The sequence below is a fragment of the Stegodyphus dumicola genome, chromosome 1 (genome assembly GCF_044657685.1).
Source record: "Stegodyphus dumicola isolate Sdum_Otavi_A_Nest chromosome 1, ASM4465768v1".
NCBI classification, from domain to species: domain Eukaryota; kingdom Metazoa; phylum Arthropoda; class Arachnida; order Araneae; family Eresidae; genus Stegodyphus; species Stegodyphus dumicola.
Genome location: NC_140768.1, coordinates 93,194,218 through 93,213,933, shown reverse-complemented (window position 1 = coordinate 93,213,933; position 19,716 = coordinate 93,194,218). Strand labels below are relative to the sequence as shown.

General features: G+C 30.6%; 1 protein-coding gene across 3 annotated transcripts in view; it reads right to left on the bottom strand.

The window, feature by feature from the left end:
• The window catches only part of LOC118188783 (MSL complex subunit 3-like), a 136,407-nt gene that overhangs the window by 15,528 nt on the left and 101,163 nt on the right, over positions 1 to 19,716 (bottom strand). For all 3 annotated transcript variants that reach the window (XM_085817821.1, XM_085817825.1, XM_085817826.1), the window contains one exon: positions 2,140 to 2,224. In XM_085817821.1, coding sequence (XP_085673947.1) covers positions 2,140 to 2,224 — 85 coding nt within the window. The remainder of the gene's footprint in view (positions 1 to 2,139; positions 2,225 to 19,716) is intronic.

Sequence of the window (19,716 nt, the reverse complement as noted above, 5' to 3'; positions counted from 1 at the left end):
TTTTAAAAAATACTTAAAGCAAGTAAATAGTAAGTTTTAATTCTAACTTACCTACTATATGAGAGTGTTGGGGTCTGCAAAAGTGTTGTAAAAGAGAAGTAAGTGTGTTCTTCAAATTATATAGATGGCGATTATGTAGGTAAAGTTGAGTGTCAAGCTGCTATCTTTGTTATAGTAAAAATTTTTTTTCTAAACGTTAACATTAAAAATTAAAAATCCTAAAGGTGGTAATTATCATTTTTTTAGGGAGTTAAGAACTGAGCCAATCAAAAGATGTAAGTTTGCTTGAAGGAAAATAAAGTGGTATTGTGAATAAAATGTAAAATGTTTGTAATGTGAAATGTGTGGTCTGTTGAAAAAGTGTGTAAAAAAAAAAAAAAACCCGTTAAGTGAAAAAATTTTTTGTGTGAAAATTGCAAAAAATTAAAGTAATTAAGAGAACTGAAATGTTTTAATATTAAAGTTTTAAAGTAAAATTTCCCAAAATTTTTTGAAAAGAAGTCCTTAAAAAAAAAAACCTCTAAAAAATTCCAGAAATTTCTCAAAAATTACTTTAAGAAGTTAATTAAAACTTAAATTTAATGAAAGAAAATATTAAAAGTTTAATGAACTTGATTTCAATTGGTATATCAAAACTTAACTAAATACTGGCTAAAGTATGGAAAATTAGAAGAAGATTAAAATCTTCACTCAATTCGGGCTATAATTGAGACTTTTGAAAAGAGTTGGCCCTTTATTAGTAAAAGGAAAGAATCCAGTATTGATTAAATATACATATTTACAAAATATTTACAATAATTTCTCTACTATTTTATATCCTTCCTTACCCTCCAGCTAAGGTTTAAGGTAATGTTATCATATCCAAAAGAGCCAAAAAATTATAAAGTCAAGGCCTGCCTTTTTAATATATAAATTAGTAAATTTTGGTGGTACTTGGTTATCAACTTGTACATTAATTAGCTTTATTATTTCTTCCTTTAAATCGTCTATTTCAGTACATATATTATTTATTCTGATAATTTGGCTATGAAACGTGTTTTCTATTACTACTTTTCTAGAGATATTAGAGTTCCAATTAATTAGTTTAATAGTAGGAAAATGGAAATTCCTTCTTTTATCAAATAATTTAATTTTGCTGTGTTTAATAATTTACAGGTCTAGGAATGCAATAGTATCTTGATTCGTATTCGTTTTATTAAGTGTTAAACTATTTGGGTAAATTTTGAATTGCTCAAAAGTAGAATTATTATTGAAAGTTATAATATCATCTATGTATCTAAAAGTATGAGCAAATAGCTTTAATTCATTTTTATTTAAACTTAGTTAGAATTTATATTCAAAAGTAAAAAGAAATAGGTTACAAATTTGTGTAGAACTGTTTGCTCCCATAGGAATTCCTCTAACTTGCTGAAAGATCTTATTATTGAATTTAATGTAGTTATTAAATAATGCACAATTCAGATAAGTATTCCATCTTTCAAAGGATGTCATGTATGTCAGGAAAAAGTTGTGGGAGTTGCATTAAACTAGTAAAAATTTCTTCTAATGGTAGAAGAATAAAGGTTTTCAAAGTCATAGCAGTTAATGTTCTTGATTGTTAAACTTTTAAAACTGCTGAGAACTGGAGCATTATTATAAATAATCCAACTATAATTGTGTTGTTTGTTAATGAGATGTTGGATTAAATTACAGATTTTTTTAAGTATAATTGCAAATATGTAATCTATATTCTTTTTATAATTATTTCTACCATTAGCAATAAATATGTCATGGATTAATTTATTTTCATGGATTAATTTTGCACTTGATTTGCTTATGCTTCTGAATTTAAATGATATTGTAGATTAGTTCGAGTATTAAATCTTTTATATGTTTGCACATTTTTTTAAAAATTATTTTGGCTTTTTTCCTTTTTTAGGATTTAAATTTGTTAAAAATTAAATTTAAATTTGTTTAAATTTATGTATATATAGTATATGTATGTTCTCTTTATGACAAGCAGAATTGTGCCCTTTGAACACCAGCTCCTTCATATGGTAATGTTTTATAATGAAATACATATTTTCAATTTATAATAACAAGCACTTTTAAAATACTACATAAAAATTGCAATCATGACTTTATAACAAAAATACTTACAATAAAAAGCTGTCCAGTATATTTAATAATGGTTCAAGTTTCCTCTGAGATATACTCATTTTTGATATAAAATCAGGCAGCTTCACTGTAAAAGATATAAAAAATGTATTTTCCATGAAAAAGAGTTAAAAAATTAATTTATGAACTCCAATTCTTCACTACAGTGAAATAAATTCTCCCGATTTTAAAATCTTGATTTTTTATTGCAGTAGAATTCCAATTACTCAAATCACTTTTCCAAGCCACATAAAATTAAGCTTCTTATAAATTGATACATATGATTTTAATTATTAAATACCATGAAAAGATACTACGCTAAGCTGCAGCTTTTTCTTTCCTTCTTCTTCTTTTTTTACTTTAGAAGCTATTAAATTAATTAAAAGTATACAAAACCTTTTTTTTATTTATTTATTTATTTATTTATTTATTTTTTTTTAATGTTTGTGCATTTGCCAGCTAAGCATTTCCAAGAAATTAAGGCCATTCAGCCATATGATCATCAAGATTACTCATATTATATTCACTCTTCAATTTCAGAAATGGCATTAAACATGCAGCCTGACCCAAAATACGAGGGCCATCCAGGAAGTAGATTACGTTTCCGTCTGTGTCCGCTAGGGGCGGGGCTAGCGCGGCCATCTTGGGGTCAGAGCGTTGCGCAGCTCAGTCTGCATCTAGCCGTGCTAGTGAGAGGTTCGTGCTGTGCTCCGTTCAGATACTGTGACGGTTTGAAATGTCTGCGTTAATTGAAAATCCCGCGAGCTGCGAGGTGCGCTCAGTAATAAGGTTTCTGACTGCAAAAAACTGTAAACCGATAGAAATCTATCGGCAGCTTCGTGAAGTGTATGGGGACAATATTATCACTGAAGGTGGAGTGCGTCAGTGGGTCATAAGATTTCAAAATGGCCGAACCAATGTTCACGACAAAGATCGAAGTGGGAGACCCAGCATAGTGACCGCCGAACTTCTCGAAAAAGTCGATGCTAAAGTCCGTGAAAATCGAAATTTCACAATAACGGAACTTTCTTTGAGTTTTCCACAAATTTCGCGAAGTTTGTTGCACGAAATCATCAGCGAAAAGCTTGGTTACCACAAGTTTTGTGCAAGATGGAAGGCAAGAAGAGGTAACGAAGTGGTTGAAGGCGCAGGCGGCCGAATTTTTCGACGAAGGAATTTCCAAGCTCGTACATCGCTACGATAAATGCCTTAATTTGTATGGTGACTATGTAGAAAAGTAGTATTTGAGTGTGGCTTTCATCTGTATATAATAAAATTTGTTTCCTATACTTTGTTTATTTTTTTACTCCAAAACGTAATCTACTTTCTGGATAGCCCTCGTATTTGGCTAAAATATGGCTTACAAATATTATTAAAATCAATCACATATTTATACAGGGTTCATACACATTTCTGCACATGGAAATTAAGTACTTTTAAGGACCATTAATGAAAAAAAATTAAGGACCTATGAGCATATGGGAACTAATTAAATTCAATTAAAAATATTATTCTATGCCTGAATTTCACTTTTCTAATGCCATCCTAAAAATAAAAAAAGATCCGTAAGTAGTATGCATTATTACCAAATGTAAATTAATTAACATAATTATTAATTTGAGAATAAAATAAACTTCATGCAGTTTATCAAGTAGCATTAAATATTTTACACTTATAATAGGTTGGACATATTTGAAAGAAATGTGACATTTATATTTTACTAATAGTTAGCTTTATGTTGATTTTTTATGTCTCATTTTGTCACATACTTGGTCAGTCTAGAGCAGAGGTTCTCAACTGGTGGTACGCAAGAAAGAATAGGTGGTACACACAGAAGTAAAGTATTTTTAACTAGTTATTTCAAAAATTAAAACCCCAACTTCCTGATTTGAGTTTTTTCTCTAACACTCGTAAATTTATGCGATCTGAGCTTTGTTCAAAAGTGGTGGTGGTAGTAGTACTTTGGTGGTACTACAGGTTTTCAATTTTTATTCAGATGGTACACGTTAGTCCCCAAAAGGTTGAGAACCGCTTGTCTAGAGTTTTAGTAAATAGCAGGTAGATTTTATGTCAAACGGCATAGGTTAAAATGAGAAGTATCATAAACAGCATCATTCATAACAAAAGACTGAATGTTATCACCGCTGCTGCTTGTCTAGAGAGAGACCTGCTGATTAGAACAAACCTGAAAGGCATGATGTACGCACGGTTGGCAAGTGTTGAAAGTTAGTCATGCTCTGATGCAGTTAGTGTCGTAGCTTCATGTAGAGTTCCAGGGGTTGTAACCCAGTTAATATACTTTCAGATTCCAATAAACCATTAAAGCACCACAGGTGATAAGTTGTTTTGTATTAAGTCTCACTAGATGCAAATAATAAGCTTTACTTGAATTTCTACATTTTTGTGTTTTATCTTCTGACCGTTGTGAGTATTAATGATAGGCAATAACTCGCTTTAATACGTAGAGATAATTTTTAAGGGTAAGCCATTAGTTATAAATAAATAAATTAGGTAAATAGGTAACCGTAGTCATTATAGACTTACATGGCCAGTATTAAATTTTATTTTTTAACAATATTTGTTAAAAAAGCCCTAATAAAATCAAAATCTAATAAAATTTCACATTTGAAAATACATGTTATTTATGACACTGATTCTTAAACGGTATTAGAATAATTACACATTAAAAGCTACAAAACATTTATGTTTTGTAACAACAACACTCAACAAAATATTTATCCATCATTTTAATTTGAAGCATTCCCAAATATTTTGACTAGTTTATATCGATTTCCTTCTCTTTAAGCATCTTTTCTAACAATAATTAGAGATTTGTCTCAATATGCAAACCAATGCTATTGCTAGTTTCTGTGTGCTTTATCTCCTAATTTGTCCACCTTTCATAAATTGTATGATGCATTAAAACATATTAGATGGATCTTTTAAATTGTAAGTTTTCAATTTCTTTATTAATAAAAAAATCCCTTTCTATAATGCCTGCCCAAGTAATACGATTAGAAGCATTTTTGATATTTTCCATGCTTGTGTCTAGTGAAAAGTAGAGAAAATAAAGGGAAGATAAATATGTTAAGAAAAAGATTTTCTAGTATCAGGAGTAAAACACTCAAATATTATGTCTTCATTGTTGTTCCAGACGTTCTCCAAAAAGTAAGAAATTCATCGCAAGCATTCTGTAAAATACATCCATTATGCATTGATACCATGGAGACATTTTTCACTTTGTCACATATTTCTCGAGTCTTCTAGAACTGTTGGTCTATAAATCTTGCCTTCAAATCCTTGTAAATTTTCCAAGCTGCAGTGTCAAATATACTAAAGAAAAATTATCATCAGGCAACAGGCACAGTTAGAAAAGGTCATATTGATAAACCACCATTGCAATCAGATGTTGCCCTAAAGAAAATGGAAAGAGGCTCATTCAGTTATCGAGTTGATGGCAAAGGCAATATTGTCTGTAGATGGCATGACAACAGTGTTGTGACTGTTGCATCATCTGGTGCTGGTGTAAATCCACTGTGTCTTGTAAATCATTATTCACAAGAACAAAAAAAGAAAATCCAAGTTCAGCAGCCAAACATGATAAAAGTATATAACCAATTTATGGGAGGTGTGGATAGAGAAGACGAAAACATTGAAAAATATACAGCACCAATTCGTGGAAAGAAATGGTATTCAAGTCCATTGTTGTTCTGTTTCGAAATGGCCTAACAAAATGCTTGGCAATTACACAAAACTTATGATGCAAAACCAATGGATCTTTTAGAATTCCGTCGTCGTGTAGCATGCCATTATCTTGAGGCTGATGGTCATCCTGCAGAACCTGGCAGGAAAGGGAAACCCTCTCAGAAGTGAAACATTGATTCACGCTATGATGGCATAAATCATAGGATCGTAAAGCAAGGAAAGCAAACTTGCTGTGCTCAATGTCATAAAAACACCACTTTTCGATGTGGAAAATATAATGTGGCTTTACATGTTAAGTGTTCTTCCAATTACCATACCGAATAATGGGAATAACCACATTTTTAGAGGAAACCCACGATTTTATACATTGTAACATTATAGCAATGGTTTTGCCTAGTGTTCCATTTTTGGAACACTATATAACTTGTAAACTAATTAAAATAAAAAAATTTCTTCTTCAAATCATTGTTTATTATATTTTTTACCTAACATATAGAAATTTCATGCAAAAATTCCAATTTTTTGACCTTTGGCATAAATGGGTTAAAAAGAAGATATTTTTAATTAATTACATAGCTAATTTTGCTTTTGCTAAGAGTTGTTTCATAAATTGTGCTTTATAGCATTATACCTTGTTTATTTTTCAGATTCAAAACATTGTATAATAAGTTGCCAAAATGAAACTTTATAATATGACAGCGGAAAATAAAAATGTTTTATTTTAATGTTATTTTTTTAAATATAATTCCAATATATTACCATTATTTTAATGAAATTTATCAAAGTTATGATGTTTAAAAAAAATCGTTGAAAAATTCTGATTTCGCAATTAAAATTTTCTACAGAAACTGGTCTTAAAATCGCCAAAATGTTGACAAGTCACCAAATTTAGAACCGTTTAATAAAATAATTCACATTCCCAAAAGCGAAAATTGTTTAAGAGCTCTTTATTACAAAAAATGAATTTCGAAATGCTTATGTTTCACTTCTTGCTTAGAAATTCGAGTATCCCATCATTTATACTAAAAATAGAAACAAATTAAAACCCATGAACCCATTCAAAAGATAACAAATATACGTCAGTGAATCGCCAAAAATATTCCACCAAAATGCTAATTCACACTCAAAATGGCAGTTGTAAAAACAGACAGAAATTTCAGATCATTAAAATTAAGGACCTTCTATTGATTTTGGCCAAAATTAGACTTTTAAGCACCAAAAATCGATTCCAAAAAATTTAAGGACTCTTAAGGACCGTACGAACCCTGTTATATTAGACAGTTGATTTTCACCTACTTTGAGAAAAACTGTTAAATTATGATATTATTATATTAATAACATCCATTATTGCATATAAAGTGAGTAAAAGATTTGATGTTGTTAAAGTACTTTTAAATATAGACAATATATATGCAGTACATGTAGATGACCAAAATAGTACTGCAGAATCTGTTTCTCTCAAAACCTTTTTAAGATCCTCTGCCCCCGCCGTCAAAGCTAGCAAACAATGGGTTTATGCATAAAAAGTGTATTTATTTTTGCACTGACGCAATATTGTATTCAATACTCTAATAGTAAAATCTCCATATTATCTAGTTCAATAAAAATTTACTGGAGTAAATGATTTGCTGATGTTTCACTGCTATAGTGAAAAGTAATAAAACAAAGCATTAATATTTCTCTAGTACAGAGGCTGTTCGCACATTTTTCGGACACATTTAACAGAAATATTTCATCGAAATTTTTTGTATTTGAAATGTTTTATCTGATAACCCTTATTCTTCACTATCTCTCTACACCATAACTTCCAAAACTGGAAAAGCTATTTAATACCACTGCTCTCAAACAGCTTTCCAAAGTCTAAAGAGGTTGTAGGTCGACGTTTAGACAACTTGCTTTTTAAAAGTCCAAAGGTACAAAAATACATTGGTGATAAATTAGGAGATTTAGTAGGGATGTGAGTGAAGGGTATGATATGGCCTTGATTCTTATTATTTATTTATTTATTTATTTGAAAATTAACAGTAGGTTTTGCTTGCTTTGTTTTGCAGTTCTACTGATTGATCACACTGTGTGTAAACAGAAGGTATTTAATATTTGAAAGCTGGGTATATAATAAATGGATCTCTTTTTATTTCAGTCATTTAAGCACACCCAAGGTTCATCTACTGTGACAACATTTCTCTATTTTTGTTCAGAGAAATGTTCTCATAAAGAATTCTGCAGCACATTCTGTGTTCAAGTCTATGTCATGGAGAAAGATGATGCAAATTATGTGTTTTCAGCTTTTTATGATTTCAATCAGCATTAATCACTTCGTTTACAGTTGACGCTGAGTATTTTATTAATTTTGCAACTGTTATTTAATTTGGTGGGTTTTCTTTCAATATTAAAGATCTTACTTTTGCATCATGCATCATTCAAAATAATCCATTTTTTCCCTTTCTTATTGACAGTATTAACTATCGTAGCTTTAGATTTCGAAAACCAACGGCTTTCACAGTGTTTTTTAATAACTAGAAATGATTTTTTTTTTTTTTTTGAAAAGCACAAACATAGCTTTCTGTTATGTTCTTTAAAAGTGCCATTTTCCACTTTATAAAGTTGCCATTTTGCATGAAAACAAAATAGTCAAGTAACAGACAACAATTTATACTCTAAAATATACAGCTGCAGTTAAAAAAATTTCCAATTAGATGATTTTTTTTTCTTGTAGTAAAGGAACATCATCTAAAATTGTGTGAACAGCCTATATATACCACATATAATAATAGGCTATAATGTTCGTAAATTCTTTTCAAAAACAGCAGTTACCTTTGATGATTTTATTATTACATATGTACAGAGTTTGTACACATTCCTGCATATGGAAATTAAGTACTTTAAAAAAAAAAAAAAAAAAAAATTAAGGACCTATCAAGCAAATAGGAACTAGATAAACTAAAGCAATTATCTATAGCTGAACTTCCCTTTTGTAATTTATAAAAATAAATCTGTAACTAGGATGCATTATTATTAAAAAAATCTAATATTTAACATAATTATAAAACAAACTCAAGAATAAAATTTTGATAAGTTTTTCAAGCAATTAGCAGTAAATTATAAATTTCTTGAAACATTTATATATTATACTTATAACAGTCTCATGCATTTTAAAGACAATTAGTGGCTTTTTAGTAGAATTTACTAATAGTTAACTTTATACTTATTCTTTCTTTTATGGCTCATTTCATCATATATTCACTCTGTTCAGAGATATATGCAAATTTTATGTCAAGTGGCATAAATTGAATCATGAAGTAAAATAATAATCAGCATGACTCACGACACAAGTCTGTTGCCACCACAGCTGCTTGCTTAGAGACAGAGAGCTGCTGATCAAAACTGGCACGAAAACCTGGCATTGGTACGGTTGGTTAAGCATTTTGTCTGATTCAGTTAGTGTCTGACCCTGCTTTGTGTAGAGTTGTAACCCAGTTAATATACAGTACTTAATATAAAGTTCCAGTAAGTCACTGAAGCATTAACAATGATAGGTTATTTTGTATTACTGCAAGTCCCATCAGCTGTAAGGAATAAAGTTTTATGTTAGTTTTTACATTTTTGCACTCATAAGGTTTTGGTTTATGCGATTACGGCAAAGCATCAAGGACTATTTCTCTAAGGGGAGGACTTTCTAAGGAAAACTCGCTCATATACACATTACACAAGGGAAACCATGAAAACGCCCATGCAGCCAGCCAGTTCCCAGCATTCAAATCTCAGACCGAACCAGATATGTTCAGCGACTTGACTGCTTGACCGCTGGTGGGCCCACTTTCACAATAAGGATTAAAGAAAGAATATAGCTCACCTTAATATGTAGATAACTTCTAATGGCAGTTATTTACAAATAATTACATAGTTAGATACCCTCAGTCATAACAGAGTTAAATGGTTACAATCACAATTTCTTTTATTTCTAAAAAATATCCATTAAAAAAGAAATAAGAGAAATAATATTAGGTAGGTTCCAATAAGCCACTAAAGCACCAGAGGTGATAAGTTGTTTTGCGTTATTTTAAGTCTCACTAGATGCAAAGAATAAGTTTCACATGAATTTTTACATTTTTGTGTTTTATCTTGTGACCACGGTAAGGTTTCATGAAAGGCAATAACTCGCTTTAATATACGGAGATAAATTTATAGGTAAGCAGTTAGTTTGCAGATAATAAATTAGGTAGTTAGATAACCTTAGTCATTATGGATTTACATGGCTACTATTAAATTTCATTTATTTTTTAACAATATATGTTAAAAAAGCCCTATTAAAATCACAATCTAATAAAATTTCACAGTTTAAAATTTACGACATTGATTCTTAAACGATATTAGGATAATTACACATTAGATACTAAATGTTTATGTTTTGTAGCAACAACACTGAACAAAATATTTATGTGTCTTTTTAATTTAAGGCTTCACTTCCCAGGCATTTTTACTAATTTATATCAATTTCCTTCTCTTTAAGCATCTTATCTAAGAATTAGAAATTTGTCTCAATATGCAAATCAATGTTCTCACTAGTTTCTTGTGTGCTTTATCTTCTAACTTATCAACCTCTGCCCAAAATATCTATGAGGGTTCACTTGATCTGGTAAAAGTAAAATGATGCACCCTCCCCCACACACAGACTGAAGCAAATTATCACTATATCTGAAAGTAACTACAAATTCAGAGAAAGGTTTAAATAAGTATTAGAAAGAACTTAGAACATAAAGGCATGTTCTTCTGCTAAGAAAAACAATTGCAGCTCATGGTGATGTAATTAAACAAGAAGAGTCAAATTCAAACTAAAAATGTGGACTAGTGGTCAAAGACTATACAATTTAATTTTAATTTAAAGCTGACTCAGTAATTCTATCATCATACCAAATTCAAATGTCAGCAGCGATAATGCAAAGTCAAATAATTACAAATTATCAGAGCTGGCAGGAACTAATGCAGCGAGCAAGCGGAAGTCAGAAACACACTTTGTCTTACACCCAAAAACTCTCTACGTGGTTTGCATTATAACGAGGAAATAGAAATGGGAAATTATAGTAAAGGCTGAAATTATAAACAACAGAGTAATTTACATAATAATAATTGAACATATCTTTGAAGAATAATTTTCTTTCTCTTTATGCATTGTTTCCTTTTAGAATTTCTGGATTTCTGTTGCTCTAAAAAAAACTAAATACATTTAGAATGTATCGAAAAAGCAGCTAATTTCATTTCCCTAGTAATATGAACATTCGGAAGAAATACGAAATACATATGGTAAGGGTATGTTACAGAGCTCATGTGCCATAATTTTTAGAACTAAGTGACACACCGAGCAACAAAACCTAGAAATAGCAAAACTTTTAGAATTTAGAGCAGGCATTGTAAGCAAAATTTAGAAAGGCACTAGGTAACAGAATTTAGGATCCAGAGAGATTGCATCACATGGAAAATGCACAGCACCAGCCCTGTTTATGTATAATGCATTAAGACATATTAGATGAATCTTTTAAATTGTCAATTTTCAATTTCTTTATTAATAAAAAAATTCCTTTCTACAATACCTGTCCATGTGATTAGATTAGAAGCATTTTTGATATTTTCTATGCTTGTGTCTAGCGAAAAGTAGGGAAAATAAAGATAAACATGTTAAGAAAAATAGTCTAGTACCGTAAGTAAAACATTCAAATACAGTACACAGGTCCATAATCTGGACACTTTGGCGATTCCGAAATTATAGATCATCAATTTAAATCTGGTAAGATGGCATGCAGAAATTATACAATTAAAAATATGAAATTGTAATTTTTGAAATAAATAACAATTATGATCTAAAGGGTATTAAAACTTACAAAAAAAAAAAAAAAAAAAAAAAAGGTTAATATTTATTTGTTTACTTCATTAAACATTTCTTTCAATGTAAGTTGTTTAAGAAGCTTCCACAAAAAATTCAAAAAGTTCCTTTTTTTTGTGTCATATATAGTGGACTTTCCAATGCTATACTTCTCGCATAATTTTGAGATGGATAGGCCTTTATCCATTTTTTGCAGCAATTCCACTTTTTGTTTAATGGACATTGAAACATGCTTTCGCTTTGTAGATCCTTTGGCAGCTCTAGAATTGGAAACTCTTTTTGATATAATCGAAAGTTCAAGCTTAATTTTTATAAAACTGTTCTAACAGTTTGCAAAAAAATAATAAGCCGGATCCAATTAGAAGATTAAGGAACAGTGCAATCTGCAACATTAGTTCTAACAGTCTACAAAAAATAATAAGCCGGATCCAATTAGGAGATTAAGGAACAGCGCAATTTGCAACATTAACTGAAATGCTTTAGATAATTTTAGCCTAGCTTATACCATCCGTTATACATTAAACGTGCATGCGTAAACACATTATGCGTTTACGCATGCGCATAAAATTTGTAGCTTTGAGGTCCGGATTATAGATCATTCCAGATTATGGACGTCCGGATTACAGACATTGTACTGTATTATGTTTTCATTGTTTTTCCAAATGTTCTCCAAAATGTAAGAAATTCATTGCAAACTTTCTGTAAAATACATACATTACGTGTTAACACCATAGAGACATTTTTCATTTTGTCACATTTTTCTGTAATGTTCTAGAACAGTGTGATAGATATCTTGCCTTCAAATCCTTCTAAACTTTCCAAGCTGCGATGTTTAAACTCCTAAAGAAAAATTACCCCCACCAATTCTGTAATAGCGGAAAGCAAGAAATATTTTGGAAAAGAAAATCAGTGGGAAAAAGTGTAAAATTAATTTTATAGAGAAAACAAATGCATATTCTGAATTTCTTACCATGATAAAATAAACAGAAGACATTTTAAATTAATTACATAACTATTTTGCTTTTGCTAAGAACTGTTTCGTAAATTGTGCCTTATAGCATTATACCTTGTTTATTTTCAGATTCAAAATATTGTATAGTAAGTGGCCAAAATGGAACTTTATAATATGACAACGGAAAATAAAAATGTTTTATTTTAATATTATTTTTTAAGTTTAATAGGTCGAAAAATTTAGAACCGTTTAATAAAAGAATTCACATCCCCAAAAGCTAAAAGTTGTTTAAGATTTCTTCATTAGAAAAAAATGAAAAAATATCCCACCATTTATATTAGAAATAGGAGCAAATTATAACCCATGAACACATTCACCAATTCAACAGATAACCATATTTGTCAGTGAAATGCCAGAAATATTCCTCCAAAATGCTAATTCACACTCATAATGGCAGTCTTAAAAACAGACAGAAATTTGAGATGATTAAAATTAAGAACCTTCTGCCGATTTTGGCCGAAATTAATGACTTTTAAGGAACAAAAAATCGATTTAAAAAAAAACCAAAGGCCTTTTAAGGACTCTTAGGAACGTACGAACCCCGTTAGCATCTTTTCTAAGTTTATTTGTTTCAATAAAAAAATCAACGTTCTCACACATCTAAACTTCATTTTTTAATTCGCTAATGTTTCAACAATATCACTTTGAAAAACAACTTTCTCTCTCTTTATAAAATCAATTTCTTTTGCAATGAAGTTCCTCTTCATTTTTTAGAGTTTTCAGATTTAATTAAAGATTTCTGTTATTTTAAAGAATTGTCTGTACTTAGAAGGTGTAGAAGAAACTGCTAATTTTATTTCTTTAATAGTAAGAGTATTGGAGAATAAGTAGGAAATGATATAAGGTCAAAGCAGGCACCACAGCCAATGTGACAGAATTCAGTGAAGTACCAGCAACAAAATTTAGGGTAGACATTGACATATATGATGAGTCTTTTAATAAATTGTCAGTTTTCAATTTCTTTGCTTTTTTGCTTGTACCTACCTAGCTCAAAGATGCAAAATTATAAGGAAGATAAAAACATTAAGAGAAAGACTTTTGGGATCAAAAGGAGAAAATTCAAATAATTTGTTTTCAATTTTCTTCTACAATTTCTCCAATAAATAAAAAATTCATCATCAATTTTCCCATAAAACACGCCCATTACATGTTAATACCATGAAGACCTTTTTCCTTTTGTCACATTTTTCTGGAAACTGTAGGTCTACAAATCTTGCCTATAGCCCTTCCAATTTGCAAGGTCTACACAATCCAAAAAGAAAAATTACTCCTACCAACTCTTAAGAGCAAAAAAGCAGGAAAAAAAAAAAAAAAAAGAAAGAAAGAAAGAAAGAGAAGAATGTTAAGTGAATTTTCAAGAGAAAACTGATACATATTTAAATATTCTGAAACTCTTACATGGGGGAAAAACTCTTATCATGAAATATAAAAGACAAATGAAATGAATTTTTAAATAATTACAGCAGAATTTTTTTTAAAGAATATCTTTGGAAACTGTGCTTTATACCATTTATTACCTTGTTTATTTTTCAAAATAAAAATGCTCCTAAATCACTGAAGTGGAAAGTAATGTCACTTTAAAATAAAATACTACAGAAGAAAATAAAAATGCTTTATTTTAATATTATTTCTTAAACATGGTTTTAGTACATTATTTATCATTATTTTTATGATATTCATCAATGTTGCTATGTTTGTAAAAAATATAACATTTTGTCAAAATTTCGCAAATTGCTGAATGAAAAATTTTAAATACAAACTGATCTTGAAATTTTCAATATGTTGATAGGTTACTAAATTTATTGCTGCATAATAAAAGAACTCAAATACCAAAATAGAGGAATGTTGTTTCTGATCTAATATTATGAACTCCTCATTTATAAAAAAGAAATTATTTAAAAATGCTTATATTTCAATCGAGGCAGAGCCTCATGGATAAAACTCAATAATCCATCATTTCATATTAAGAAGTAGAAAAGAATTCAACTGCTATTAAAATGGCAGGTGTGAAAAAACAAACAGAAGTGTCAGACTAGTAAAATTAAGGACCTCTGTTCAGTTTTGGCCAAAATTAAGGACCAAAAACTATTTCCAAAAAATGTAAGGACTTTTAAAGATTGAACAAACCCTGCAGTACATGATTGTAAATTTACGTTTGCATTCATATACTGATTTATAAAATGCATGAAACCTCACAGCTGCTGTTATTCACTCTTTATTTTTGAGGCATTTTATATAATAACTTATAAGGTAGACTTTTATTTATAACATTATATTTTGCCAACTTAGCAAGAGTAAAAATCAAAAGGTTTTAAAAACAAAATTCAGAAAAAAGCTGCAATAAATTTTTAATAAAAAACTGATGCAAATCTGTATTATATTTTGGGAAAAATTACACAGAAAAAAAATTCTTATAAAATAATTGGAAAACCAAATAAATGAAATTAATTTTAACACTTTTTTTTGGTTGAAATGTATCAAAAGTTCTGCTTTGAAATATTAATTGACTTTTTTTAAGTTTCCGAATCAAAATAACACATCACTAAAATGTTGGTTATAAACATGTTAAAATGTAATAGAGGAAATATTTTATTTTAATGTTATTTAAAAAATTAATACATTAGTATTAAATTAATAACTTCCTAAATTAACAAATTAAAAATAAATTGATCTGAAAATTGTCAAACACTGATAAGCTGCCAAACTTAGTAAGCACAGTAAAAGAAACTACTCCCAAAAAGGGAACAACTTGTTTTCGATATAATAAAGAGAAAGCATTTAAGCACTTTAATCAATAAGATTTGGTTACAAATCGCCAAACTAGCATAATCTTTAGATTCTTCACAAAAATAGCAAAATTTGTAAAAAATGAATTTCACATTTAAGATTACAAAATTAAGCAGTTTTCTTAAAAATTATGAAAAAAATTATAAAAGTAAGCATATATGACATTACTGTCCATTTCTAGTTTCACTGTTCCTAAAGTTATGTAAAAAAAAAAAAAAAAAAAAAAAAAAAAAAGAAGCGTTATATTACTACTTTTTAAATACTTTTTAAATTATTTGTTTATATATAAAATCAAAATTTACTACTGTATCTTTAAGTTCTTTACTGCTAGTCAAATTCAGTTACTCAAGACATGATCCATGTTCCTAAACATGATTCTTATCACTAAGAACAAGTGATAAGAACACTTGTTCTTAGTGATAATCACTAAGACACACTCATTTTAATAATTACAATATTAATTTTGTCACTTTTTTGTTAATTTCATCCCATTGATCAATTTCTTAAGGTTATCATAAAGCTTCTTCTAAGATTTTCTTAATTTAAGGTGCAACCTTAAAATTTTATTTATCAATGAAAATTTAATTGTAGTAAACCTAGCCCCCCCCCAAAAAAAAACTATATGAAACAAACATAGTCTTAAAAAATGCAAGCAGAAAATAAAAAGAACAGTTATAAACAATTATATCATAACAATTATAAACAGAACTTCTTTAAAAACTTTCTTTCCTTTTTCAAGATATTTAAAGACATACTGGCAGCTATGAAGAACAAACGCAAAAGAATTTATTATAAATCAGCATTTCTTAAATTGTCGATCACAATCCCAATTTAAATACATAAATTAAAAAAAAAATAAAAATAGTTAGAATCTTTTCATTATCTTTAATATATTACATTCTGTGTACAGCACATTTATAAAATAGAAATACTGGTCAAAGTGAACCATGGATACATATATATATTGAATAATATCACTAACTAATAACACACTAATAACACAATAATAGCAGAGTGAAATTGCACTTTCAGCTTGTACGTTATTTCAAAATCAAAATATGCTGCTAACGCCCAGTACTTAATGTCCTGTGTCCCACAGGTGTATCAAGCATAAAACTGGTATTACAGGGCTAGTATAGTGATAATACTTTTCTGGTATATTCAATAATTTCTGCTTTAATATAATAAGTATACATCAAAAGAACAATACAGACTAGTATTTTACTGTTTTATTTTATTATGGTTGGTATTTATTTAAATAATAATTATGATAGATGTTATTTTATTTATATTTTAGGATAAAAAATATTTTTTACCAATGAATAAATGGCTGAACTTGAGTGGTAAAGATAATGATGCAGATGGCAATGCTACAAAGTCTCTTCAAATAGGGCCAGCGATCAGAAGGAGGCATTTAAGATGTGAAAAAGGAAATATATTGAGATATTTCTTCACTTTGGCTTTATATTCAACAACTGCTATGCCAAAGAAGTACCTATTTGTTTAATCCACAATACTGTTTTGGCTGTAGAGTGCATGAAACCATCAAAATTAAAAAGGTACCTTGAATCTAAGCTTCCTTCATATTAATAAACCAAAGGAGTATTTTGGACTGTTGAAATCTTCAAAAAAGCAAAGCAAAATCTTGAGAAATTTATGACTGTTAAACATAAAACAAGTATTTACTTGCATCACACAAAGTTTCCTATCTCACCACCAAAAATAAAAAGGCCACATATTATTGAAGATCTTGTGTTACCTGTTGCTATTGAAATGGTAGAAATACTTCACAGAACTAAACATGATAACGGAATTCAGAAATTCTTTTGTCAAATAATACTGTCATCAATAAAATTTCTGAAATTAGCAATGACCAATTTGGGCACCTTATTACTGGACTTTGAGAATGACCAAAATTTAACAATTTAGTTGGGTGAAACAACCGATATTTTAGAAATAGCTCACTTGTTAGTATATATCAGATACGTTTATAAAGAAAGCATCAATGAAGAATTCAAAGGACCTACAAGAGGAGAAGACATACAGAGTAAAGTTGACATTATTATTTTAATAAAGGTTTCACATGCAAAAATTGCACTAGTGTATGAAAAGATATGATGGGTGAAATTATTGATTTTAAGTAATTTATTAAAGCTAGTGGTAATGATCGTGTAAACTTTACACCCTGCCTGATCCACTGAAAGGCTTTGCAGCAAAAAAAGCAATGGAATTGAATTATATGCTTCGGTATGCTGTCAAATATGAACTTTATTAAAAAAGTCCCCCCCCTTTCTTCTCCAAATATCTGTACAGACATGGATTCTAAATATAAGATATACACTGGTGTGCAAAAATTAAGGACGAAGTCGAAAAATTAGCATATCAGCTGAACGAAGAGGCAGAGCGGACAGAAAGACCAATCAGGAGATTAAGTAAGGTGATGTACGGTAGCACATGCGCAGATATGCAGGTAGACGTAATGGGGGAGTGTCTGAGTAGTATAAAGCATGTTGTCGGTGTAAGATCAGTATTTCTGGCAAAGAGATTGCATGCCGTATAGCAGTTAAAATCACACCGAGTTGCTGCCTCAGCGAGAAATGGCGAATAATCAATCTGTTAGACGACATCTGGATGCTTTTACCCGAGGTCGAATCATTGGGAAGTTGGAGAAAGGCCGCAGTGTGACAAGTGTGGCTGCAGAGTTCGGAATTGCTCACAGCATCGTTTCATGACGAGACAATTTCAAACTACAGGAACAGCTATCCGGGGGTTTAATAGTGGTCGTCCACGAGGAATCACATCCGCAGATGACCAGTATATTGCCTTACAGGCCAGAAGAAACAGGCGGCAGACAGCGGGAGAAATCGCTAGACACACGACACAGGCGACTGAACGACTGATATCGCGTTTTACCGTGGCCAGAAGATTGCACGGTGGTGGTCTGTTTGCACGACGCCCTGTACGGTGTGTACCTCTAACGCCTGCCCATCGGAGAAGGCGTTCTCTGTGGTGTCGGGAACACCGGAATTGGAGAGACAATGAATGGGGACGAGTACTCTTTACAGATGAGAGCAGATTCAGTCTGAGTAGCGATTCTCATCCCATACTCATCTGGAGAGAGCGGGGAAGCCGTAATCATCCCTCGAACATCATTGAAAGGGACAGGTATGGAGGTGGCGGTGTTCTCGTTTGGGGAGGCATCATGCTTGGTAGTCATACAGACCTTCACATCTTTGATGCAGGTTCAGTCAACGGGACCCGTTATTGTAACGAGATTCTTCTTCCATATGTGCGTCTTTTTAGAGGCGCTATGGGTCCGCAGTTCCTTTTCATGGATGACAATGCACCATATCATCGCACAGTAGCTGCCAAACAGCTCTTAGAGAGTGAGGATATTGAACATATGGATTGGCCGGCACGATCTCCGGAGCTCAATCCCATCGAGCATGTATGGGATTTTCTAGGCAGATGCTTGGCAGCTCGTACCTTACCATCAGTAACAATTCCGGAGCTTCGATTGGCTCTGCAAGACGAATGGGCAGCAATGCCTCAACAACTCATTGACATCCTCATTCTCAGCATGGGCAGACGCTGTGAAACCTGCCTAGCAGTCAGGGGAGATCATATCCCCTATTAAAGACCGGATGTTTCTTGCTGGACACCCATCACAGGGATGTTTCGGCCTTCAGTCGCATTGCGCTCCATGCTACTTTTTCAATAAAGCTTCTTTTGATCCCTCTGATTTCTCTTCCTCTGATTTAGTAAGTGTTGCTTACATTACTCATGTCCTTACGTATTGGGGATTTTACAATATTAAATGTGTTGATTTGGAAAGCTTTTGTACAAAGTTATATTGAAAAAACTGTCTCGTCCTTAATTTTTGCACACCAGTGTATACACACAGATTTAAGATGAATATCAAGGGGACAAAAGTTTAAATTATTGTCATTAAAATATGAAATAATAATATTTTTAACCAAACAAAACTCTGATTTTACTGCTGTTTTTCAAAATGATTTATCCAAGATAAATTTGTTGAGCTTTTGAAAGACTCAAAACTTGAGTTTTCACAAAAATTCTTGAATGAATCCTGGATAGCAGTTAGAGTTATGTCATGTAAAAATATCGTTAAATTGCATTCGATAGAGATCAAAATGGATATTTTTGCTGAAATATGATACCCAGAATCTTTCATGAT